This window comes from Centropristis striata, chromosome 9 (assembly GCF_030273125.1).
Source record: "Centropristis striata isolate RG_2023a ecotype Rhode Island chromosome 9, C.striata_1.0, whole genome shotgun sequence".
Lineage (NCBI taxonomy): Eukaryota > Metazoa > Chordata > Actinopteri > Perciformes > Serranidae > Centropristis > Centropristis striata.
The window spans coordinates 2,036,867-2,060,786 of NC_081525.1; the positions used below are offsets into that span (position 1 = coordinate 2,036,867).

At 36.7% G+C, this 23,920-nt stretch overlaps 1 protein-coding gene across 1 annotated transcript; it reads left to right on the forward strand.

The window, feature by feature from the left end:
• The first annotated feature begins 1,919 nt into the window (after window positions 1–1,919).
• Window positions 1,920–23,136, forward strand: orc1 (origin recognition complex, subunit 1). Its single transcript, XM_059341640.1, has 18 exons — window positions 1,920–2,211; window positions 3,000–3,127; window positions 5,268–5,440; window positions 6,414–6,852; window positions 7,607–7,847; window positions 9,200–9,310; window positions 10,367–10,429; window positions 11,245–11,355; window positions 11,441–11,705; window positions 14,649–14,755; window positions 15,655–15,756; window positions 17,729–17,900; window positions 18,592–18,699; window positions 19,094–19,243; window positions 19,722–19,841; window positions 20,338–20,516; window positions 20,603–20,690; window positions 22,723–23,136. Exons 1-18 carry the CDS (start codon window positions 2,117–2,119, stop codon window positions 22,915–22,917), a joined length of 2,847 nt encoding a protein of 948 aa, XP_059197623.1. The 5' UTR covers window positions 1,920–2,116; the 3' UTR covers window positions 22,918–23,136.
• Window positions 23,137–23,920: the final 784 nt, after the last annotated feature.

A 23,920-nucleotide genomic window follows, 5' to 3' on the forward strand; every position in this document is an offset into this window, starting at 1 on the left:
TATACATTATGAGATATTGTGCTTATTATATGATGTCATATTATGGGATAGTATTTCGCTCTTGACGCTGAAACTGAAGTGATGTGAAGAGGAGGGGCACAAGTCTTAACTTTCGTTTTTCAGGAATGGAAACTTAAAGCGACAGAAAACAAAAGTCATCCTCAGATTCAATATCTGACTCTGCAGATTCAGACCTGCAGCTCTGGAGCCCTTTTATTTCCCGCCACCGCCCCCTACTGGACGGCTGTAAAACTGCAACTAAATCAGCATCAAACCCAAACAACACTTTTTAAAATAAGTTATAAGTTATATATATATATATATATATATATATATATATATATATATATATATATATTTATATATATACACACGTACACGCACAGTAAATAAATAAATACGAAAACTAAATAATACATTAAACGTATATGCAACAGTAAACAAATGCCTTTAAAAAGTAAAATAAAAACCCATAAATAATATTTTCAGAGTGTTAATACTTTATTTTTCTTCTTGTCTAAATTGTCAATACTTCATTTATTTTATTTATTGTTATTTCATTGATACTTTTTGCTGATGTTACACTGAAAATGTCCCGATGGTTTGACTAATAAAGGAATATCTCATCTAAATAAATATATATGTATATGTATGTATGTATATATATATATATATATATATATATATATATATATATATTTCTATATATTAACACTCTGAACAATATTATTTATGTTTTTTTATTTTACTTTTTAAAGGCATTTAGTGTTGCATATATGTTTAATGTATTATTTAGTTTTTGTATTTATTTATCTACTGTGTATGTATTTATTGACTTTTCCATTACAATTAAATATGCCAAAAATTATATTTTATAAATATATAAATAGATTAATGAATAAAATTTGCCATAATTTGATTGCTTATTTATTTACTTTTGTTACAATTCCCTGATTTATTAACTTTTCTATTAAATTTTTAAAAATCAATCTCTAAATGCATTTATTTATTTTCATTTATATATAGTGTTGTTTTATATTGTGTGTGCAGGGTTTTTTTCCAGTTACATCATCAGGAAGAGCTGCAGAGAAAAAGAAATGAAATCAAACACATTACAAAGCTGAAGTGTTTTTGTGTGTATTTTTGTGTTGTTTTTGTAAAAAAATATATGTTTATGGTTTGTTTTTGTATGTTTTTTTGTATTTTTTGTGTGTTTTTATTTGTATTTTTTGTGTGTTTTTATGTGTGTTTTCATGCGTTTTAATGTGTGTTTTTGTGTGTGGTTCTTTGTGTGTGTTTTTACATGTTTTTGTGTGTGTTTTTTGTAATTTTTTTGTTAAAAAAAATTATGCTTTTGGTTTGTTTTTGTATGTTTTTTGTAATTTTGTGTGTGTTTTTTCTATTTTTTGTGTGTTTTTATGTGTGTTTTTTGTAACTTTTTATGTGTGGTTCTTTGTGTTTTTTTGTGTGTGTTTTCATGTGTTTTGTGTGTGTTTTTATGTGTGTTTTTGTGTGTGTTTTTGTAATTTTTTGTTTAAAAAATATGTTTTTGGTTTGTTTTTGTATACTTTTTGTAATTTTGTGTGTGTTTTTGTAATTTTTGTGTGTTTTATTTGTTTTGTGTTTTTTATTTATTTTTTGTGTGTTTTTTTGTATTTTGTATTTTTATTTTTTTGTGTTCAATATGTTGATCCAGCAAGTCAAAATGAAAAAGTAATAGTAATAATAATAATAATAATAATAATAATAATAATCAGGTCATATAGGTGAGGTTGTGCTGAAAACAATGATACCAACACGTCATGGTAAAGATTTTTAAGTGGTTTATAAAATGGTTATTAAAAAAGTCTTCTTCTGCTGTAGTCCTGAGGTGTGATGCTCTCCGGGGCAGCAGGGGGCAGCACTATACTTTATTTCCCGCCATTTAAACAAGAGAAGAAGAAACCGGAAATGACGCAATTTTTTTCGCGGGAAATGTAGACAGCGGCGGTGTGACTTTCTGATGCTGTAAAATCTTCGTTTTTTACGCTCCGTGTGTTGAATTAAAGCAAGAAAACGCACAAGGCGAGTTTATATTGATTATTGATTATTGGTGAAGAGTTTTGGAGGCCACAGGATGAAATATTTCACCAGACTGAGAGTCCGGAGGGTTTACCGGTGGAGAGGAGAGCCGCTCGGCTTCAACAGAAAGTTAAAAACACAAGAATACGGGTCAGTAGGTCACTTTATTCTCCTAATAATCATCTAATTTATACTCCTAAAACACTGAGAACATGTTAAAGTCCTGCCTGCACAATCCTGTTAAAAAGTATTAAAGTATTATCATCTAAATGTACTTAAATTAGTAAATATAATGCAATAATATCACATATTATCACTCTGAAACGGGCCATTGTGCTTAATCAATACTTGTGTTCAGTGATGATTATTATTATTATTATTATTATTATATGGAGTAAAACTGACAGAATATAAATAAAAACAAATAAATGTGCCATAAATTGATATTTCTGTGTTAATTTGCTTATTTATTTACCTTTTGCTTTAATTCCTTTTTATTTATTCAACCAAACTAATTGATTTCTATGTTTTTTAATATTTTTAATCCTATTTTAGATACTTTAATTAATGAATATTATTTTAGCTTTCCCTTTATGAGATTTATTCATATTATATATATATATATATATATATATATATATATACATATATACATACACGTGTGTATATATGTATATGTATGTGTGTGTATATATATATATATATAATGTATATGTATGTGTGTGTGTGTGTGTGTGTGTGTGTGTGTGTGTGTGTGTCAACATAGAAAACAAATAATAGAAGTTGTCCTGATGCAGAACGGCTCAGTTCAGATTAATGTGTGATGATGTTGCGTTCTGATTATTGATCCATGAATAATTGATTTCTGAGTTATTAATGTGATGTGTGTGTGTGTGTGTGTGTGTGTGTGTGTGTGTGTGTGTGTGTGTGTGTGTCAGCTCGTTGGCCATCAGTGTGGAGGGTCTCCCCCGGGTCACCGTCATCACCACGGGGCAGCACATCCTGATCGAGGGCGAGGACGAGGACCAGCCCTACGTGGCCCGAGTGGTCCGCCTCTTCGGAGACGGTGAGTCCATGAGACGACTCGATGAGACGACTCGATGAGACGACTCGACGACACGACGACACGACGAGACGACACGACTCGACGAGACGACTCGACGAGACGACTCGACGACACGACTCGACGACTCGACGACACGACTCGACGACACGACTCGACGAGACGACTCGACGAGACGACTACACGACTCGACGAGACGACTCGACGACACGACTCGACGAGACGACTCGACGACACGACTCGACGACACGACTCGACGACTCGACGACACGACTCGACGACACGACTCGACGAGACGACTCGACGAGACGACTACACGACTCGACGACACGACTCGACGACACGACTCGACGAGACGACTCGACGACACGACTCGACGACACGACTCGACGACACGACACGACTCGACGACACGACTCGACGACACGACTCGACGAGACGACTCGACGACACGACTCGACGACACGACTCGACGACACGACACGACTCGACGACACGACTCGACGACACGACGAGACGAGACGACTCGACGACACGACTCGACGACACGACACGACTCGACGACACGACTCGACGACACGACTCGACGAGACGACTCGACGAGACGACTCGACGAGACGACTCCACGACTCGACGAGACGACTCCACGACACGACTCGACGACACGACTCCACGACTCGACTCCACGACTCGACGAGACGACTCGACGACACGACTCGACGACACGACTCCACGACTCGACTCGACGACTCGACGAGACGACTCGACGACACGACTCGACGAGACGACTCGACGACACGACTCGACGACACGACTCGACGAGACGACTCGACGACACGACTCGGCAAGACGACTCGACGACACGACTCGACGACACGACTCGACGACACGACTCGACGACACGACTCGATGCTGTAATCGTCTCTGTTTTTGCCGTGGGTGTACTTTATGGGGGGGGTTGCAACCAAGGTTATAATATTTCTGGATTTTTCATTAGTTTTAGTTTTTATTTCGTTGTGAATTATTGTTTTCAAACTCAGTTAGTTTTAATGAGTTTTTAGAGTGAGTTTGCTAGTTTTAGTTTAGTTTTTATTAGTTTTACTTTAGTTTTAGTTTAGTATATAATAGTTTTAGTGTTAGTTTTAGTTTAGTCTTTATTAGTGTTAGTTTTTTTGTGTGTTAGGTGCCAGATTCAAAGAGGTCATAATTAGGGTTGTCACCATACTAACATGTTCAACTGGATACCGATACTCAGGAAAATATTCAATACTAGATACCATTTTCGATACCACACGGATAAAAACAGACCCCAAAATTTAACAGAAATATTTTTATTAACAAGAAAAATGCAACAGAACCAAACAGGTTAAATATTTATAATAAAAACAGTTGTGCAAAAAGAAACTACAACTATGATAACAAGCTTCAGGTCTGAGGTAGTGCAAAAAATAAATAAATACAATAAACAATAACAGTTAGAACAATAAATAACAATCGATACTTTTGAAAATGAGTATCGTATTCTATTCTATTCTATTCTATCATATTCTATTCTATTCTATCATATTCTATTCTATTCTATTCTATCATATTCTATCCTATTCTATCCTATTCTATTCTATTCTATCCTATTCTATTCTATCCTATTCTATTCTATTCTATCATATTCTATTCTATCCTATTCTATTCTATCATATTCTATCCTATTTTATTCTATTCTATTCTATTCTATCATATTCTATCCTATTCTATTCTATTCTATCATATCCTATTCTATTCTATTCTATCCTATCATATTCTATTCTATCATATTCTATTCTATCATATTCTATCCTATTCTATTCTATTCTATCATATCCTATTCTATCCTATTCTATTCTATTCTATCATATTCTATTCTATCATATTCTATTCTATCATATTCTATTCTATTCTATTCTATCCTATTCTATTCTATTCTATCCTATTCTATTCTATTCTATTCTATGTATTCTGCTGGATTTTCAGCGCTGCTGGATAGAATAAATCTGATTTGTAACATCATGGTTGAATATTTTCACAGTGAAAACACAACATCCAAAGTTTCCAGACTGTTGCCGCGGCGACGCTCTGACCATAATAACGAGCCTCCTGTGTGTTCCAGAGAGCGGGCAGCAGAAGAAGGCGGTGGTCCAGTGGTTCGTCCGGGTGTCGGAGGTTCCTCCCACCAAGCTGAAGCTGCTGGGCCGAGCCCCCCACCCCCAGGAGATCTTCTACTACCAGGGCCGGAGCTGTGACGACGAGGTCAACGCAGAGTCCATCCTCAGACCCGTCACGGTGGGAAACGGCTGCTTTCAGCCTCTCAGAGAGGGAGATTTCCTGCTTTTCTTCTCATTTCATTTACAAATAAAACACAGTCAGAGACGAACCTGTTTCTGCTGAAACGTTCCAGACTCCTGACTTCATCTGCTGCAGGAGAATAAAACCAAAGGAAAACAGAGAAAGAAACAGTAAAAACAGGCGTTATCGTCAGAGTTAGAACTTTCTGACGGTGCTTGAACGCATCATCAGTTATAAAAAGTGACCGTTAATGTTAATATTAGTGTCAGAATCTCTTTATTCTACATGTGTCATTTAAAATAAACCAGATAAACCAGTTAAAAACATTAAATTCTCCTCAGAGACACTGAAGACATGATTGATTCTGCTGAGAATCTGTTTACACAGAGCAGAGAGGAGAGGACAGGAGAGGCTGTTTACACAGAGCTGAGAGGAGAGGACATTAGTGTTTTTGTGTGTTTTTTCTAATTTCTGTGTTTTTTGTGTGTGTTTTGTAATTTTTTTGTTACAAAAAATATCTTTTTGGTTTGTTTTTGTATGTTTTTTGTAATTTTGTGTGTGTTTTGGGTGTTTTTTTTTGTATTTTTTTTTTTTTTGTGGGTATTTTTTTTATTTTTATATTTGTCACGGTCACGTGACAAACATTCACTGAGAATCTGTTTACACAGAGCAGAGAGGAGAGGACAGGTTTTTTTTTTTTGTAATTTCTTTATGTGTTTTTGTTTGTGTTGTAATTTTTTTGTTTAAAAAAATATGTTTGGGGGGGTTTTGTGTGTGTTTTTGTAATTTTTTTGTCTTGTATTTTTTTGTGTGTCTCTTGGAAAAGTGTTTATACATAAATTCTGTTTTATTGCAATTTGATAAAACAGAGGAGAAATGTCTTGTTTTTCTGATTTCTGTCATTCTAACTTTCTCTGAGTTGTTCCTACTTCCTGTCGTGACTCTCTGACCTTTGACCTTTGGCCTGCAGGTGAAGCAGCTGGACGCGGCGTCTCCGTTCCCGGACTCTGGAGATAACGAGACGCTGTACGTGAAGTTCTCCTGGGACTCCAAGACCTTCAGGGTGATGGAGTCTGCTCCGGAGTCTGAAGCTCCGCCCCCTCCTCCTCGCTGTCCCCGCCCCTCCCTGCCGCCCTCGCCGCCCGTCTCGCCGCCTGCAGCCGCTGCGGCGCCTCGCGGTCCGGCCCGCCGCGCCCTGCCGACCCCGGACCTCACCATCATGCGGCGGGCGGCGGCAGCGGGCGGGGCGAGGTGCGTCCGCGGCGCCGCCAGCGCGGGGAAGGCCGGCGCCGCCGAGGCCGAGTCGCTGCACTCCGCCTCCAAACTGTCGGCGTCCAAATGTCTCAGCGCCAAGAGGAGGAACGCCACGGCGAGGACGCCCGGCGTCCGCAAGAAGCTGCAGCTCAACAGTGAGTCAGGAAATAAATAATGAAAATATGAAATGATCATAAATAGATTAATGTTCAACATCCTACCTCATTAGCATACAAACACATAAATTAATAAATTTAACAGATATCAGGATAAATAAATGCATAACTAAACTGAGGGTAGATACACACACATATATATAAATAATCAATAAATAATTAATATATATTATGATCATAAATAGATTAATGTTCAACATCCTACCTCATTAAAATGTACATAAATGTACAAATTAATAAATTAAATAGATATACAAATAAATAAATGCTTTGAGATACAATTATATTAAATAACTAATAAATCAATAAGTGAATGCTAAATTTACAAATAATAATTTATTGATTGTATGTCCTATTAAATAAGGAACTTTTATATATATATAAATTAATAAATGCTTAAATAAACTGAGGTTAAATACAGATATATTAAATAATAAATAATTTAAAAAAAATGCTGAAATAATACTTAAACATTTACAAATAATGCAATAAATTAATTAATTTAATTAATTGTATGTCCTATCAAATAATGAACTATTATTTCTTTAAGCATTTATTTTCTTTATTTCTCTATTTATTGTTTTATTCCGAATTCATTAGCAATGTATTTGTCTTTTTTCCCCCTTTTTTTTAATATTTAAGTCATATTTTGACAGCCAGATATTGTAACATGTAGTTATTAATCTGTTGATGCGTCACTGAGATAATAAATCTTTTTAAATCGTCCCGTCAGGTCCGGAGGACGAGCCGACGCTGAGCGAGGACGTCCTGAGCCGTCTGCTGGACGAGGACCAGGAGCCGGTGCTGGTCCTGGCCCAGAGGCTGTCGGCGTCCCCCCCCCGGGACCCCCGGGACCCCCGGAGCCCCGCCCCCCTCAGGACGGCCCGCCGCGCCCCCGTCGACATGAAGCCGTCCTCCGTCGTCCTCAACAAACTGTCTCCGACTGAGATCTGCTGTCCCCCAGAGTCCAGCAGGTCAGAGTCCTCACACACACACACACACAGACACTTTTTATTTGTGTCAGCGTTCATTTATTTTTTTATTTCAGCCTTTTTTTTAATTTCACAATTTATTTGTTAAATAAATTTTAAAAATTAAAAAAATGTTCAGCATTTTTTTTATTTCAGCATTTTTTTTATTTCAGCATTTTTTTTATTTATTTCAGCATTTATCTGTTATTTTTTATTTTAGCATTTATTTGTAAAAAAAATGTATCAGCATTTATTTGCCAATATTTATTTCAGAATTCGTTTATTTCAACATTTATTTCTTTTACTTATTTGTTATTTTATTTATTTCAGCATTTTTTTATTTCAGCATCTTTATTTAATTTATTTCAGCATTTATATATATTTTTTATTTAAGCGTTTATTAATTTTATTTATTTCAGCATTTATCAGCTATTTTATTTATTACAGTATTTATATCAATCTTATTTGTCAGCCTTTATTTATATTTTATTTATTTCAGTATTTACATTTTTTTTTTTTTTGAACATTTATTCATCATTTTATTCATTTCATCATTTTTCATTTTATTTATTTCAGCATTTTTTTTTTATTATTTCAGCATTTATCTGTTATTTTTTTATTTTAGCATTTATTTGTTAAAAAAATGTATCAGCATTTATTTGCCAATATTTATTTCAGAATTCATTTATTTTATTTATTTCAACATTTATTTCTTTTACTTATTTCAGCATTTATTTGTTATTTTATTTATTTCAGCATTTTTATTTTATTTATTTCAGCATTTATATATTTTTTTATTTAAGCATTTATTTATTTTATTAATTTCAGCATTTATCTGTTATTTTATTTATTTCAGTATTTATATCAATTTTATTTGTCAGCATTTATTTATATTTTATTTATTTCAGTATTTACTTATAATTTTTTATTTGAACATTTATTCATTTTTTTATTTCAGCTTTTATTCATCATTTTATTTATTTCATCATTTTTTATTTTATTTATTTCAGCTTTTATTTATTTCGGCATATATTTGTTAATATTTATTTTTTATCTTACATTTTTTGTTTTTTATCTCAGCATTTATTTATTGTTTTATTCATGAATTCATTACAGATCTATTTATCTTTAAAAACATATAAAAACATAAAAACATATATATATATATATATATATATATATATATTGAAGTCACATTTTGTTGGGTAGCCCAGTTGGAAGATATTTTGACTCCTGGAGTCAAATAAAAGACAAACGAAGAGAAAAATGTCGACTGGAAACTCTGGAAAAGATTTATTTTAAAGAGTTTAAATGAGAGACGCTGCGTTCACTGCTGCCTTCCTGTTGGATCAAAGTCCTCAGCAGGGGTCAGGTGAGCTGGAGGCGGAGCTTCACAGCAGCTCAGGTAGGACGCCCAGAAGAAGAACGGCCACGCCACGACGCCAGAACGCCACCAGGGGGCAGAAGTGAGTCACTGCAGGCTGATAGACTCACAGTGGTGTTATTATTTGGGTGGAGTTAAACACTGTGAGGTCCCTGAACGTCTCACGGGTTTTATTTTCTGGGTGGAGTTAAACACTGAGGTCCTTGAACGTCTCATAGGTTTTATTTTCTGGGTGGAGTTTAACACTGTGAAGTCCCTGAACATCTCACAGGTTTTGTTTCTGGGTGGAGTTAAACACTGAGGTCCCTGAACGTCTCATAGGTTTTATTTTCTGGGTGGAGTTAAACACTGAGGTCCCTGAACGTCTCATAGGTTTTATTTTCTGGGTGGAGTTAAACACTGAGGTTCCTGAACGTCTCATAGGTTTTATTTTCTGGGTGGAGTTAAACACTGAGGTCCTTGAACGTCTCACGGGTTTTATTTCTGGGTGGAGTTAAACACTGAGGTCACTGAACGTCTCACGGGTTTTATTTCTGGGTGGAGTTAAACACTGAGGTCCTTGAACGTCTCACAGGTTTTATTTTCTGGGTGGAGTTAAACACTGAGGTCCCTGAACGTCTCATAGGTTTTATTTTCTGGTGGAGTTAAACACACTGAGGTCCCTGAACGTCTCATAGGTTTTATTTTCTGGGTGGAGTTAAACACTGAGGTCCTTGAACGTCTCATAGGTTTTATTTCCTGGTGGAGTTAAACACTGAGGTCCCTGAACGTCTCATAGGTTTTATTTTCTGGGTGGAGTTAAACACTGTGAGGTCACTGAACGTCTCACGGGTTTTATTTTCTGGGTGGAGTTAAACACTGAGGTCCCTGAACGTCTCACGGGTTTTATTATCTGGTGGAGTTAAACACTGTGAGGTCCCTGAACATCTCACGGGTTTTATTTCTGGGTGGAGTTAAACACTGAGGTCCCTGAACATCTCACAGGTTTTATTTTCTGGGGGAGTTAAACACTGTGAGGTCCCTGAACATCTCATAGGTTTTATTTCTGGGTGGAGTTAAACACTGAGGTCCCTGAACGTCTCACAGGTTTGATTGTTCTGCTGCTCAGACGTTTAACATCCTCCGTGTCTCCTCACAGAGCGAGCACGCCGTCACGGAGAAAAGAGGTGAAGACGCTGAAGGAGCCGGCGCTGGGCGTCCTGTGAGTACCGCCACACTCCTTATAAGGTCGAACAGGTGAAATACATAATAGATAAAGGTATTAATAATTAAATACATAAATAAAATAATTAATGCTTAAATAATAACATAAATCAAATAAATAATGCCTAAATAATTAATGCTAAAATATATACATTGATCAATTAATGCTTAAATGAATGCATGAATAAAAAAAAAGAATACTTAAATTAAAATCATTAATACTTGAATAAATACATAATAAATAGCTAAAATAATGAATGCTTAAATAAGTAAATAAAATAATGAATGTTTAAATAAATAAAATAATTCATGCTTCAATAAATAAATAAAATGTTTACATAAATAAAATAATTCATGCTTAAATAAAACAATGAATGTTTAAATAAATAATTTAAATAATGAATGTTTAAATAAATTAATAAAATAATGAATGCTTAAATAAATAAATAAAATAATGTTTAAATAAATAAAATAATTCACGCTTGAATAAATATATGAAATAATTCATGTTTAAATAAGTAAATAAAATAATGACTGTTTAAATAAATAAAATAATTCATGCTTCAATAAATAAATAAAATGTTTAAATAATAAATAAAATAATGAATGTATAAATAAAATAATGAATGCTTAAATAAATAAATGAATGAAATAATTAATGTTTAAATAAATAAATAAAATAATTAATGTATAAATAAATAAAATAATTAATGCTTAAATAAATAAATGAATAAAAATAATTAATGTTTAAATAAATAAATAAAATGCTGCATGCTGACTCGGGGCCCGTCTCCTGCTGTGTGATGCGTTCAGGGCCGAGGTGGATAATGAAAACTCTCCGATGCTGCCGCTGGCCGCCGCCACGCCGCGGAGCTCCAAGAGGAAGTCGGCGGCGCTGGTGTCGTCTCTGATCAGGAAACAGCTGTGAGTCCCGAGCGGGCCGCAGGCCGCCGATCGACCCGATTATTGATTAACGAAAGAGTCCTGAAGCTTCTGGTCCTCTCACCAGGAACCTGTCCCTCGACCTGAACTCTGACGGCTCCGACCAGGACGAGTTCCTTCCCTCCAAGAAGGAGCTGCAGAGCAGCAGCGAGGAGGAGGAGGAGCAGGAGGACGAAGAGGAGGAGCAGCAGGAGGAGGAGCAGGAGCTGGACAGCGACGAGGAGGTCGTGTCTAAAAAGCGCCGATCAGCTGCTGCAGGGAGCCGCACGCCGCGATCCAAACAGAAAACTCGCTCCTCCAGCAGAACGCCACGAAAAACTCCCAACAAGAAGGTAGAGAGATACATGAATTAATGAATAAGATGATTAATTCTTGAATAAATAAAAATAATGCTTAAATAAATACAGAAATAAATGGATATAATTAGTGCTCAAATACATTAATTAATAAATAATATAATTCTTAAATAAATCAATAAAAATAATGCTTAAATAAATACAGAAATAAATTAATATAGTTAGTGCTTAAATACAATAATTAATAAATAGGATAATTCATTCTTTTTTGTTTTTTTTGAACATTGTGTTTATTGGATTTTGTCGTGTTAACATATAACATGGCAAGTCATATATTGAACATCCTATTTTGTTTTACCCTGCCCCCCCTCCCATTCCCTCCCCCCATTTCCCTTTACTGGTACACATAGTTATAAAGATATGCATATACATATATGTTCATATATACATACATACATCTACATACACATACACACATACAGTTTAAAAAAAAAAACAAAAAAAAAACAGCAAGACAATCAAAACTTCAAAAGCAAATGGATAAATAAAATAAAATACAATAAAATAAATAAATAAACCTATATAAAAATGGAAATTAACTGAAGGTATATAAAAATCCAAAGGTAAAGTCACGAATGAAAAAAAAAAATATATATATATATATAAAAATAATAATAATAATAGTTACCTTTTGCTCATCAGCAACTATGTCTTATTTTGGTTTCACTCTTTAATTATCTATGTCTGCTGTATTCAAATGCTCAATCAGATTACCCCATACTCCTTCAAATTTGTCCGGTCTTTGTTTTAGATTATACATTATTTTCTCACTGGGGATGCAGGAGGTTAATTCAATAAGCCAAAGAGAGGGTAGGGGCGCGTCCTTGCTTTTCCATTTGAAACCTATGCATTTATTGGCTATGGTCAAAGCTATTCTTATGAACCTGACTTTACTGCCCTCCACAGATAGCATTGAGGTGTCCCCTAGCAGGGCTAACCTTGGTTCGGATGGTATTTTCATTTTTGTTACTTTGGATATGGTTTTAAGTATTGTTTCCCAGTAGTTGGACAGTTGTGAACAAGACCAGAACATGTGGATCAGAGAGCCAACCTCCGATTTACACCTTGGACAGTATTGAGAGATTGTCTGACTTATATTATGCAACCTCTCCAGGGTATAATAAATTCTGTGAATCAAGTTGTATTGAGTTATTATGTGTTTACTGTTGTAGGAGAAGCCTTTTCACATAACTCGATCCAGTCATCATCTTCAAAATTGTGACATAGATCGACCTCCCATGTTCCTCTAGCCTTAAGCACTTCTTTTTCCAACATACTGTTAATACCTTTATACATGTGAGATATAAATCCCTTGAGTTCCTTCTTGCTACTCAGTACACTATCCAGGGGTTGTGTTGTGATAGGTAAAAGTCTGCCACCCTGTTCCGATTGAATATAATGCCTAAGTTGTAGAAATTTGAAAAAGTGTCTCCGGTCAAGGCTGTATTTATCTGCAAGGTCTTCAAATGACTCCAAGGCCCCATCTTTGTACAAATCCCCGAACGTCTTGATGCCCTTTTGTAAACCATACATGGGTGATACCATCTCTTAGAACTTTAGGTAGAAGGGGGTTTGTATGAAAGGGGGTAAGGTTATATAGGGGTTGATCACTTTGGGTCTTTTTACGCAATTCAGACCATGTTTTATAAGTTTGTTTTATGAATGGGTTTGTTGTCAGCGTATGAAGCTGTTTGAGTGAGGGAACATACGGGATTGAGGAAAGACACATAGAATTTATATCGTGTTGTTCCATCTGTAGCCAGGAGGGGGCGTTGCTGTAGGTTTGTTTTCCATAACCAGACTGTTGGGCATTGTGCTGCCCAATAATAAGTTTCAAAGTTAGGGAGTTTCAATCCCCCTTCCTGAGGTGTACCCTGGAGGACTCGTAACTTAATTCTGGGGGTCTTAGTCTTCCATATAAACCTAGATATCGTTGAGTTCAGCTGTCTAAAAAAGTGTTTAGGTATTACAATGGGTAGCATTTGAAACAGAAAGAGAAACTTTGGCAGGATATTCATTTTAACACAATTAATACGACCTATCAAAGACAAAGGAAGGTTTGCCCACCTGTTGAGTTCTGCTCCAGTTTTTTTAAGTAAAGGTAAATAGTTCAAAGAGAAGGTCCTTGAACGTGCATTGGGAATCTGAAGGCCTAAATATGTTAATTTTTCTTGACTCCATTGAAAGGGTACACTGTGTCTTGATATTTTAGTCCCAGCTGCGTTGAGTGGCATGACTACACTTTTATTAAGATTTATCTTGTATCCAGAAATAACACTGTATTCAGTTAGTGTTTCTAATAATGCGGGTATTGATGATCCCGGTTCCGTTAAATAAATTAAGACATCATCTGCATATAACGAAATTTTATGAGTGGCCCCTCCTATCTGTTTCCCTTGAGCTTGAGCTTGAGGCACGGAGAATTTCTGCAGACGGAAAAAAGATTCCTGAATTATGTCTGAGTTCTAGCTGCAGAACTCAAACTCTGCAGTGAATTTAACAGGATAAAAATTTAGAAAAAATACTTTTATTTTTCTTTTATCTTTAACAAATGAATCACTGTAAATGAATGCTTAAATTGATATAAATAATAAATAAATGCACACACAACTAAACTGAGGTCCGACCTCATTAACATTCAGACACTTAAATAAATGAAAAAATAAATAAATAAGTGCTTAAATATAGATATAAAAATAATAAATAAATGCTTAAATAAATCTAAAAGACAAAAAATAGATCAATATAGACGCAATGAATTAAAAAAAAAACATTTAAAACATTCATTTATTAATTTTATGTAAATTATGAACTTTTATTTCATTTCAGCATTTATTTATTTATTAAGAAAATAAATATATATATTAATTTACAAAGATGTTTTAAATAATGTAATAATATGTTTTCTCGTGTCTCCAGGTGGTTGCCGTGGCGCCGCGGACGCCTCGCCGCGCCACGCCGAGCATCCCCGGCAGGACGGCGCCCACCAGGAGACCCGCCAACGTCCTGGAGGAGGCCCGGATCAGGTGACCTCTGACCCCTGAACACACACACACACACACGCACACACACACTAACACTAAATAAAGCACACACAGGGAAACACACTAAAACACACACTTACAATAACACACACACACTAACATGCAGTCACACAGACACACACACTAAAACACGCACACACACACACTTCATAAAGCACACATAGGGAAACACACTAACACACACACACACACACACACTAAATAAAGCACACAGACACCCACACTAACACACACATTCACACACACACACACACATTAACACATACACAAAAGAAAGCACACACACTTACATTAACACACTAAATAAAGCACACACACAGTCACACATGGATGGACACACACTAACACGCACACACTAAAACATACTAACACACATGGACACACACACACACACACACGCGCGCGTGCGCACACTAACACTAAATAAAGCACACACAGGGAAACACACACTTACAATAACACACACACACACTAACATGCAGTCACACAGACACACACACTAAAACACGCACACACACACACTTCATAAAGCACACATAGGGAAACACACTAACACACACACACACACACTAAATAAAGCACACAGACACCCACACTAACACACATTCACACACACACACATTAACACATACACAAAAGAAAGCACACACACTTACATTAACACACTAAATAAAGCACACACACAGTCACACATGGATGGACACACACTAACACACATGGACACACACACACTAACACACATACACACGGACACACACACACACACACACACACACACACACACACACACACACACAGAGGCTGTTGTTAAACGTGTGTGTGTGTGTGTGTGTGTGTGTGTGTGTGTGTGTGTGTGTGTGTGTGTGTGTGTGTGTGTGTAGGCTCCACGTGTCCTCGGTCCCTGAGTCTCTCCCCTGCAGGGAGCAGGAGTTCCAGGACATCTACAGCTTCGTGGAGAGCAAAATCACCGACGGCACCGGAGGGTAAGACCCCAGACCTGGTCCTGGTCCTAAACCTGGTCCTCATTCTGGTCCTGGTCCTCATTCCTTTTCCTGGTACTAAACCTGGTCCTCATTCTGGTCCTGGTCCTCATTCCTTTTCCTGGTACTAAACCTGGTCCTGGTCCTAAACCTGGTCCAGGTCCTAAACCTGGTCCTCATTCTGGTCCTGGTCCTAAACCTGGTCCTCATTCTGGTCCTGGTCCTCATTCCTTTTCCTGGTACTAAACCTGGTCCTCATTCTGGTCCTGGTCCTCATTCCTTTTCCTGGTACTAAACCTGGTCCTGGTCCTAAACCTGGTCCAGGTCCTAAACCTGGTCCTCATTCTGGTCCTGGTCCTAAACCTGGTCCTCATTCTGGTCCTGGTCCTCATTCCTTTTCCTGGTACTAAACCTGGTCCTGGTCCTAAACCTGGTCCAGGTCCTAAACCTGGTCCTCATTCTGGTCCTGGTCCTCATTCCTTTTCCCGGTACTAAACCTGGTCCTCATTCTGGTCCTGGTCCTCATTCCTTTTCCTGGTACTAAACCTGGTCCTGGTCCTAAACCTGGTCCAGGTCCTAAACCTGGTCCTCATTCTGGTCCTGGTCCTAAACCTGGTCCTCATTCTGGTCCTGGTCCTCATTCCTTTTCCTGGTACTAAACCTGGTCCTGGTCCTAAACCTTGTCCAGGTCCTAAACCTGGTCCTCATTCTGGTCCTGGTCCTAAACCTGGTCCTCATTCTGGTCCTGGTCCTCATTCCTTTTCCTGGTACTAAACCTGGTCCTGGTCCTCATTCCTTTTCCTGGTACTAAACCTGGTCCTCATTCTGGTCCTGGTCCTCATTCCTTTTCCTGGTACTAAACCTGGTCCTGGTCCTCATTCTGGTCCTGGTCTCAGTTTTTATGATCTCTAGTTGTGATAAATGGTGAACATTTGGATATTTTTTTTAATAAAACACACTGGCTGTGCAGCGTCTTCCTCCTGTAGGGGGCGCCACACACACACACACACACACACCTGTCAGGTTGGAGGAGAGCTTATGAAAATTATCAAGAAAAGTCAAATATTCCAAAAATATAAGTAAAATATATTTTTTAAAACATTTAAAAAATGTCCAAAAAGATCTGGAGAACACGCGTACAGTCTGAATAACATTGGTTAAAATCTACTAAAATGAATAAAATTTGTAAAAGGAAAAGTGACATAAATAAAAGTGAATGTGAACAAAAATGTCTGCAGGAACAAGCGAAAAAATTAGTAAAATGTTCCAAAATTATAAGTAAAAAGTTACAAATGAATGTTAACAAAATTTCCAAAAATAGCTTAAAAACTTAAATAACGTCTTAAAAATAATAACGTCCTCTGGAGTGTTTATAAAAATGTCTGGGGGAAGAGGGAAAGCTTGGAGCGTCTTCCTCCTGCAGGGGGCGCCACACAATAATTAATGCTTAAAGAAATACAGAAATAAATTTTAAAAATACAGAAATAAATAAATAAGATAACAAATGCATGAATACAGAAATTAATGAAAGTAATTAATTTAAAAAATGCTGACAAAGAGGAAAATAAATAAATGAATTAATTAATGCTGAAATAAATGAATAAATAAATAAGATAATGCTTAAGTAAATAAAAATGAATTAATGAAAAAATATGTGGGAATAAATAAAATTAATTGTAAAATAAATACATAAATAAATAAAATAATTAACGCTTAAACACAAATAAAAAATAAATATATAAAATTATTAATGCTTAAATAAATAAATAAATAAAATAATGAATACATAGACAAATAAATAAAATAATTTATTCTTGTATTAATAAATACATAAAATAATTAATACTTGTATAAATACATAAATAAACAAATAAAATAATTAACACTTAAAAAGACACATAAATGAAATAAATAAATACAATTATTAATGCTTAAATAAATAATGTTGTTGTTGTTGTTGTTGTTTGTGTCTCAGGTGCATGTACATCTCGGGCGTGCCGGGCACGGGGAAGACGGCCACGGTGCACGAGGTGATGCGCTGCCTGCAGCACGCCGCCGAGGTGGACGAGATCTCGCCGTTCACCTTCATCGAGATCAACGGGATGAAGATGACGGATCCTCATCAGGCCTACGTCCAGATCCTGCAGGTGGAGCAAATCCTCCTCCACGTTTCACCTGCTGCTGGCGGCCGCAGTGGGCGTCTTTAGGACGATAACATACAGATCTCAGAGGAAACGGGCAGATTTGTGCTACATGAGAAAAACGAAGTGGTTTTTGCCTTAAACTGAATGTTATCAGCATAAATAACCGAACTTAGCAACGTTTTTTCAACAACTTCCCCAGATGGTATCCAACATTCTTGGGCTCTATAGATTCCTTAGATTTATATTTAGTTTCCTCCTGAAATTAAACCAGCTACAACCTCTGGGGCAAAAAAATGCTGAGTATCATTCAGCCGGCCCACCTGCTGGACTTCTGAATAGTAACGTGTTTATTTCGTAAAGTTATTAAGTAAAGTCTCAACAGAAGACCTTTTTTTTTACTTTTAGCTGACTCGGCTCTTCTGATTCGAGACGACAGGAGACAAAAAACATGTTTTTATCTAAAATCTGATGTTTTGGTGCGTTCAGGGACCGAGGGTTAAGGGGTCGTGGTGCGTTCATGGACCGAGGGTTAAGGGGTTGTAGTGCGTTCACTGACTGAGGGTAAACAGGTTGTGGTGCGTTCAGGGTCGTGGTGCGTTCAGGGTCGTGGTGCATTCAGGGTCGTGGTGCGTTCACTGACCGATGTTTAAAGGGTCGTGGTGCGTTCACTGACAGACCGACTCTCGTTCTGCAGAAGCTGACGGGTCAGAAGGCGACGGCCGACCACGCCGCGGCGCTGCTGGAGAAAAGGTTCAGCCACGCGGCGCCCAGGAAGGAGACCACGGTGCTGCTGGTCGACGAGGTGACGATAACTGGTTTTATTTATATTTAGATAATAACTCACCTGTATAATAACTCACCTGTATAATAACTCACCTGTATAATAACTCACCTGTATAATAACTCACCTGTATAATAACCTACCTGTATAATAACTCACCTGTATAATAACCCACCTGTATAATAACTCACCTGTATAATAACTCACCTGTATAATAACTCACCTGTATAATAACTCACCTGTATAATAACCCACCTGTATAATAACTCACCTGTATAATAACCCACCTGTATAATAACTCACCTGTATAATAACTCACCTGTATAATAACCCACCTGTATAATAACTCACCTGTATAATAACTCACCTGTATAATAACTCACCTGTATAATAACCCACCTGGTCCCGTGTGCAGCTGGACCTGCTGTGGACGAGGAAGCAGAACGTGATGTACAACCTGTTCGACTGGCCGACGCGGCGCCACGCCCGCCTCGTGGTCCTGACCATCGCCAACACCATGGACCTGCCCGAGAGGATCATGATCAACAGGGTCGCCAGCAGACTGGTGAGACCTGAGACCTGGTCTACAGGACCTGAGACCTGAGACTAGGTCTACAGGACCTGAGACCTGGTCTACAGGACCTGAGACCTGAGACTAGGTCTACAGGACCTGAGACCGGGTCTACAGGACCTGAGACCTGAGACCGGGTCTACAGGACCTGAGACCAGGTCCTCTGCCCTCAGCTCTGTGTAAACGTGTCTCCTGTCCTCTCCCCTGGTGTCTGTGTAACGTGTCCTCTCCCCTGGTGTCTGTGTAACGTGTCCTCTCCCCTGGTGTCTGTGTAACGTGTCCTCTCCCCTGGTGTCTGTGTAACGTGTCCTCTCCCCTGGTGTCTGTGTAATGTGTCCTCTCCCCTGGTGTCTGTGTAACGTGTCCTCTCCCCTGGTGTCTGTGTAACGTGTCCTCTCCCCTGGTGTCTGTGTAACGTGTCCTCTCCCCTGGTGTCTGTGTAACGAGTCCTCTCCCCTGGTGTCTGTGTAAGGGTCTGACCAGGATGTCCTTCCAGCCGTACAGCTTCAAGCAGCTGCAGCAGATCATCACGTCTCGTCTCAACAAGCTGAAGGCCTTCGATGAGGACGCTCTGCAGCTGGTCTCCAGGAAGGTAACTCCTCCTCACCTCCTCCTCCTCACCTCCTCCTCTCCCCCGGCACTCCCTCTCCTCTCCTCTCCTCTCCTCCTCACCACCTCTCCTCCTCCTCGCCTCCTCCTCTCCTCTCCTCCTCACATCTCCTCTCCTCACCTCCCCACATCTCCTCCTCCTCTCCTCTCCTCTCCTCCTCACATCTCCTCCTCCTCACCTCCTCCTCTCCTCACCTCCTCACATCTCTTCCTCCTCCTCTCCTCTCCTCCTCACATCTCCTCCTCCTCTCTTCTCCTCACCTCCTCACATCTCCTCCTCTCCTCTCCTCCTCACATCTCCTCCTCCTCACCTCCTCCTCTCCTCACCTCCTCCTCTCCTCAACTCCTCACATCTCCTCCTCTCCTCAACTCCTCACATCTCCTCCTCACATCTCCTCTCCTCCTCACATCTCCTCTCCTCCTCACATCTCCTCCTCCTCACATCTCATCACCTCCTCTCCTCTCCTCTCCTCCTGCAGGTTGCTGCTCTGTCTGGTGATGCTCGTCGTTGTCTGGATATCTGCCGCAGGGCGACGGAGATCTGTGAGCTCTCCTCCTCCTCCTCCTCCTCCTCCTCCTCCTCGGGGCTGGTGGGGATGAGTCACGTGATGGAGGCGCTCAACGAGATGTTCTCCTCCTCCTACATCACCGCCATCAAGTGAGACTCGCAGCTCGCCGGCATGCAGGATGGGAGGTGGAGGAGGTGCTCTGAGCTAACCTGTGTGTGTGTGTGTGTGTGTGCAGGAGCGCGTCGCTGCAGGAGCAGCTCCTCCTCCGCGCCGTCATCGCTGAGTTCAGGCGTCTGGGGCTGGAGGAGGCCACCTTCCAACAGGTACACACACAAGAAATAGAAATAAAATAAAAATATATATACATCTTTATTGGAAAAAAGAGAAAAAAAAGGGTAAAATGTATATAAAACATATATAAAATCATGGGTAAATGCATAAATATTTATTTAGGTGATTTATTTTATTTATCAAATTATTTTCAAAGAAAATCCACATATTTTGATCATTGATGATATTTCTTTTAGTGTCTGTATATTTATTTTATTTATATTTTTTTATTATTATTTTTATTAGTATCTTTTTATTTTTTTTACTTTTTTACTATTTTTGTTTTGGTGGAATTATTTTTTGTTTCAAGAAACTTTAAAAAATATGTTTCAAGTATTTAAAAATGTAAAAAAAAAAAAAAAAAAAATAGACCACAATCATGGTCAAAATATGAAAAGAAATGTCAGCGAAACATTGAAATTTATGGAAAAAAAATAGCAGAGAAAAAAAATACCAAGAAAAAAATAAGAATAAAGGTCTGCAGAACATTATTGAAAAAGATGAAAAAATGTTTGTAAAATGTAAGAAGAATTTCTAAAAAAAAAAAAAAAAAAAAAAAAGAAATCCACTTATTTTGATCATTTTATGTCCTTTATTTTAATGTTTATTTTATATATTATTATTTTTTAACATTTTTTGGTAGAATTATTTCATGTTTTAATACAATTAAAGTTAAAATTAAATTATATATATTTAGATGACTTTATTGATATTATTATTATTATTATATATTATTATCATTTTTTAATGTGTGTATATTTAGTAATATTTATTTACTTTTTTTTTTACTATATTTGTTTTGGTGGAATATTTTTATGTTTCAAGAAAATAAAAAATGTAAAAAGAAAAAAGAATAGCCCAAAAACATTGTCAAAATAAAAAAAAATGTCTGCAAAACATTATTGAAAAAGATGAAAAAATGTTTGTAAAATGTATGAAGAATTAAAAAAAAAAAAAAAAAAAAGAAGAAAAAAAAAAGAAATCCACTTATTTTGATCAAATTCATGTTCTTTATTTTAATGTTTATTCTGTATATTATTATTTTTTAACATTTTTTGGTAGAATTATTTCATGTTTTAATACAATTAAAGTTAAAATTAAATTATATATATTTAGATGACTTTATTGATATTATTATTATTATTATATATTATTATAATTTTTTTAATGTGTGTATATTTAGTAATATTTATTTACTTTTTTTTTTACTATATTTGTTTTGGTGGAATATTTTTATGTTTCAAGAAAATAAAAAATGTAAAAAGAAAAAAGAATAGCCCAAAAACATTGTCAGAATAAAAAAAAATGTCTGCAAAACATTATTGAAAAAGATGAAAAAATTTTTGTAAAATGTATGAAGAATTTAAAAAAAAAAAAAAAAGAAGAAAAAAAAAAAGAAATCCACTTATTTTGATCAAATTCATGTTCTTTATTTTAATGTTTATTTTGTATATTATTATTTTTTAACATTTTTTGGTTGAATTATTTCATGTTTTAATACAATTAAAGTTAAAATTAAATTATATATATTTAGATGACTTTATTGATATTATTATTATTATTATTACATATTATTATAATTTTTTTAATGTGTGTATATTTAGTCATATTTATTTACTTTTTTTTTTTACTATATTTGTTTTGGTGGAATATTTTTATGTTTCAAGAAAATAAAAAATGTAAAGAGAAAAAAGTATAGCCCAAAAACATTGTCAGAATAAAAAAAAATGTCTGCAAAACATTATTGAAAAAGATGAAAAATTTTTTGTAAAATGTATGAATAATTTCCCAAAAAAAAAATAAAAAAGAAGAAAATAAAGAAATCCACTTATTTTGATCAAATTCATTTTTTTTGTTTTGGTAGAATTATCTCTAATAAAATTAAAGGTAAAATTAAATGATATATATTTAGATGACTTTATTTATCATGTATTAATATTATTAATATTTTATTGAAATGCTGTTTTCTGAGACTTGATGTGGAGCAGGCCGGGTGGTAAATGTTCCCTCCTTCTGGTCTTGCAGGTGTTGGTGCAGCACCAGGCTCTGTGCCGGGTGGAGGGCCTGCAGCCCGTCAGCGTGTCGGAGGGCCTGGCCGTCTGCCAGCGTCTGGGGGCCTGCAGGCTGCTGCTGCTGGAGCCCAGCCGCCTGGGGGTCCTGCAGAGGGTCCGCCTCAACGTGAGCCAGGACGACGTGCTGTACGCCCTGAAGGCCGACTGACAGGAAGAACACCAAACAACCGAGACACAATTCAGTTTTTAAACTAAGACTCTGTGTGCCAGAATTCCCCCAGAGGTAAAAGTTCAGTTTTTAGTTTGTGATGTTCCAGGTTTAAGAATGAGATTCTGCTCTTTCTGAATTATTTTAACTTTGTATAGAACGTTTTATGTCAATGTTTCAATAGCTGAATATGCAATAAAAGTCCACCTTTAATATGAACTGTAATGTTGTTAATGAGAGAGACAGACAGACAGACTGACCCACCCAGGTCTTTGTCCCTGTGTGCAATTGCAAACTGTAATCTGGCTTTTTTATGTTTCTTTTGGAGTCTTGGCTTCTTCCTGGCAGACTTTCAGCCCAAGTCTCAGGACTCGGACTACAGATATCAAGAGGTCTGAGCTTCCTTTTTGTAGAGAGCGTCTGTGTTTAGGGACCAGTCCAACTTAGTATCTAGGTATACACCTAGATACTTATAGCTTGGCACCACCTCAAGACACTAAATGCTCAAAAAAGACACAAAATGACAAAAAAAAGACACTAAATGACCAAAAAAAGATACTAAATGACCCAAAAAGACACAAAATGACAAAAAAAAGACTCTAAATGACCAAAAAAGACACCAAATTACCAAAAAAAAAGACACTAAATGACCCAAAAAGACACGATATAACCAAAAAAAAGACACTATGATCAAAAAAGACATTATATGATAAAAAAGACACAAAATGACAAAAAAAAGACACAAAATGACCAAAAAAAACCACTAAATGATCAAAAAAGACAAAATTATCGAAGACACTAAATGACCATAAAAGACACTAAATGATCAAAAAAGACACTAAATGATCAAAAAAAGACACTAAATTACCAAAATAAGACACTTGTAGAGAGCGTCAGTGTTTACATTCGGGGCTATAGCCCCGGATGTTTTTTAATTAGCCCCGAATATTAATAATAATACTTTTTTTTTTTTTTTTTTTAAAAGATCACATCCTCAAACTTC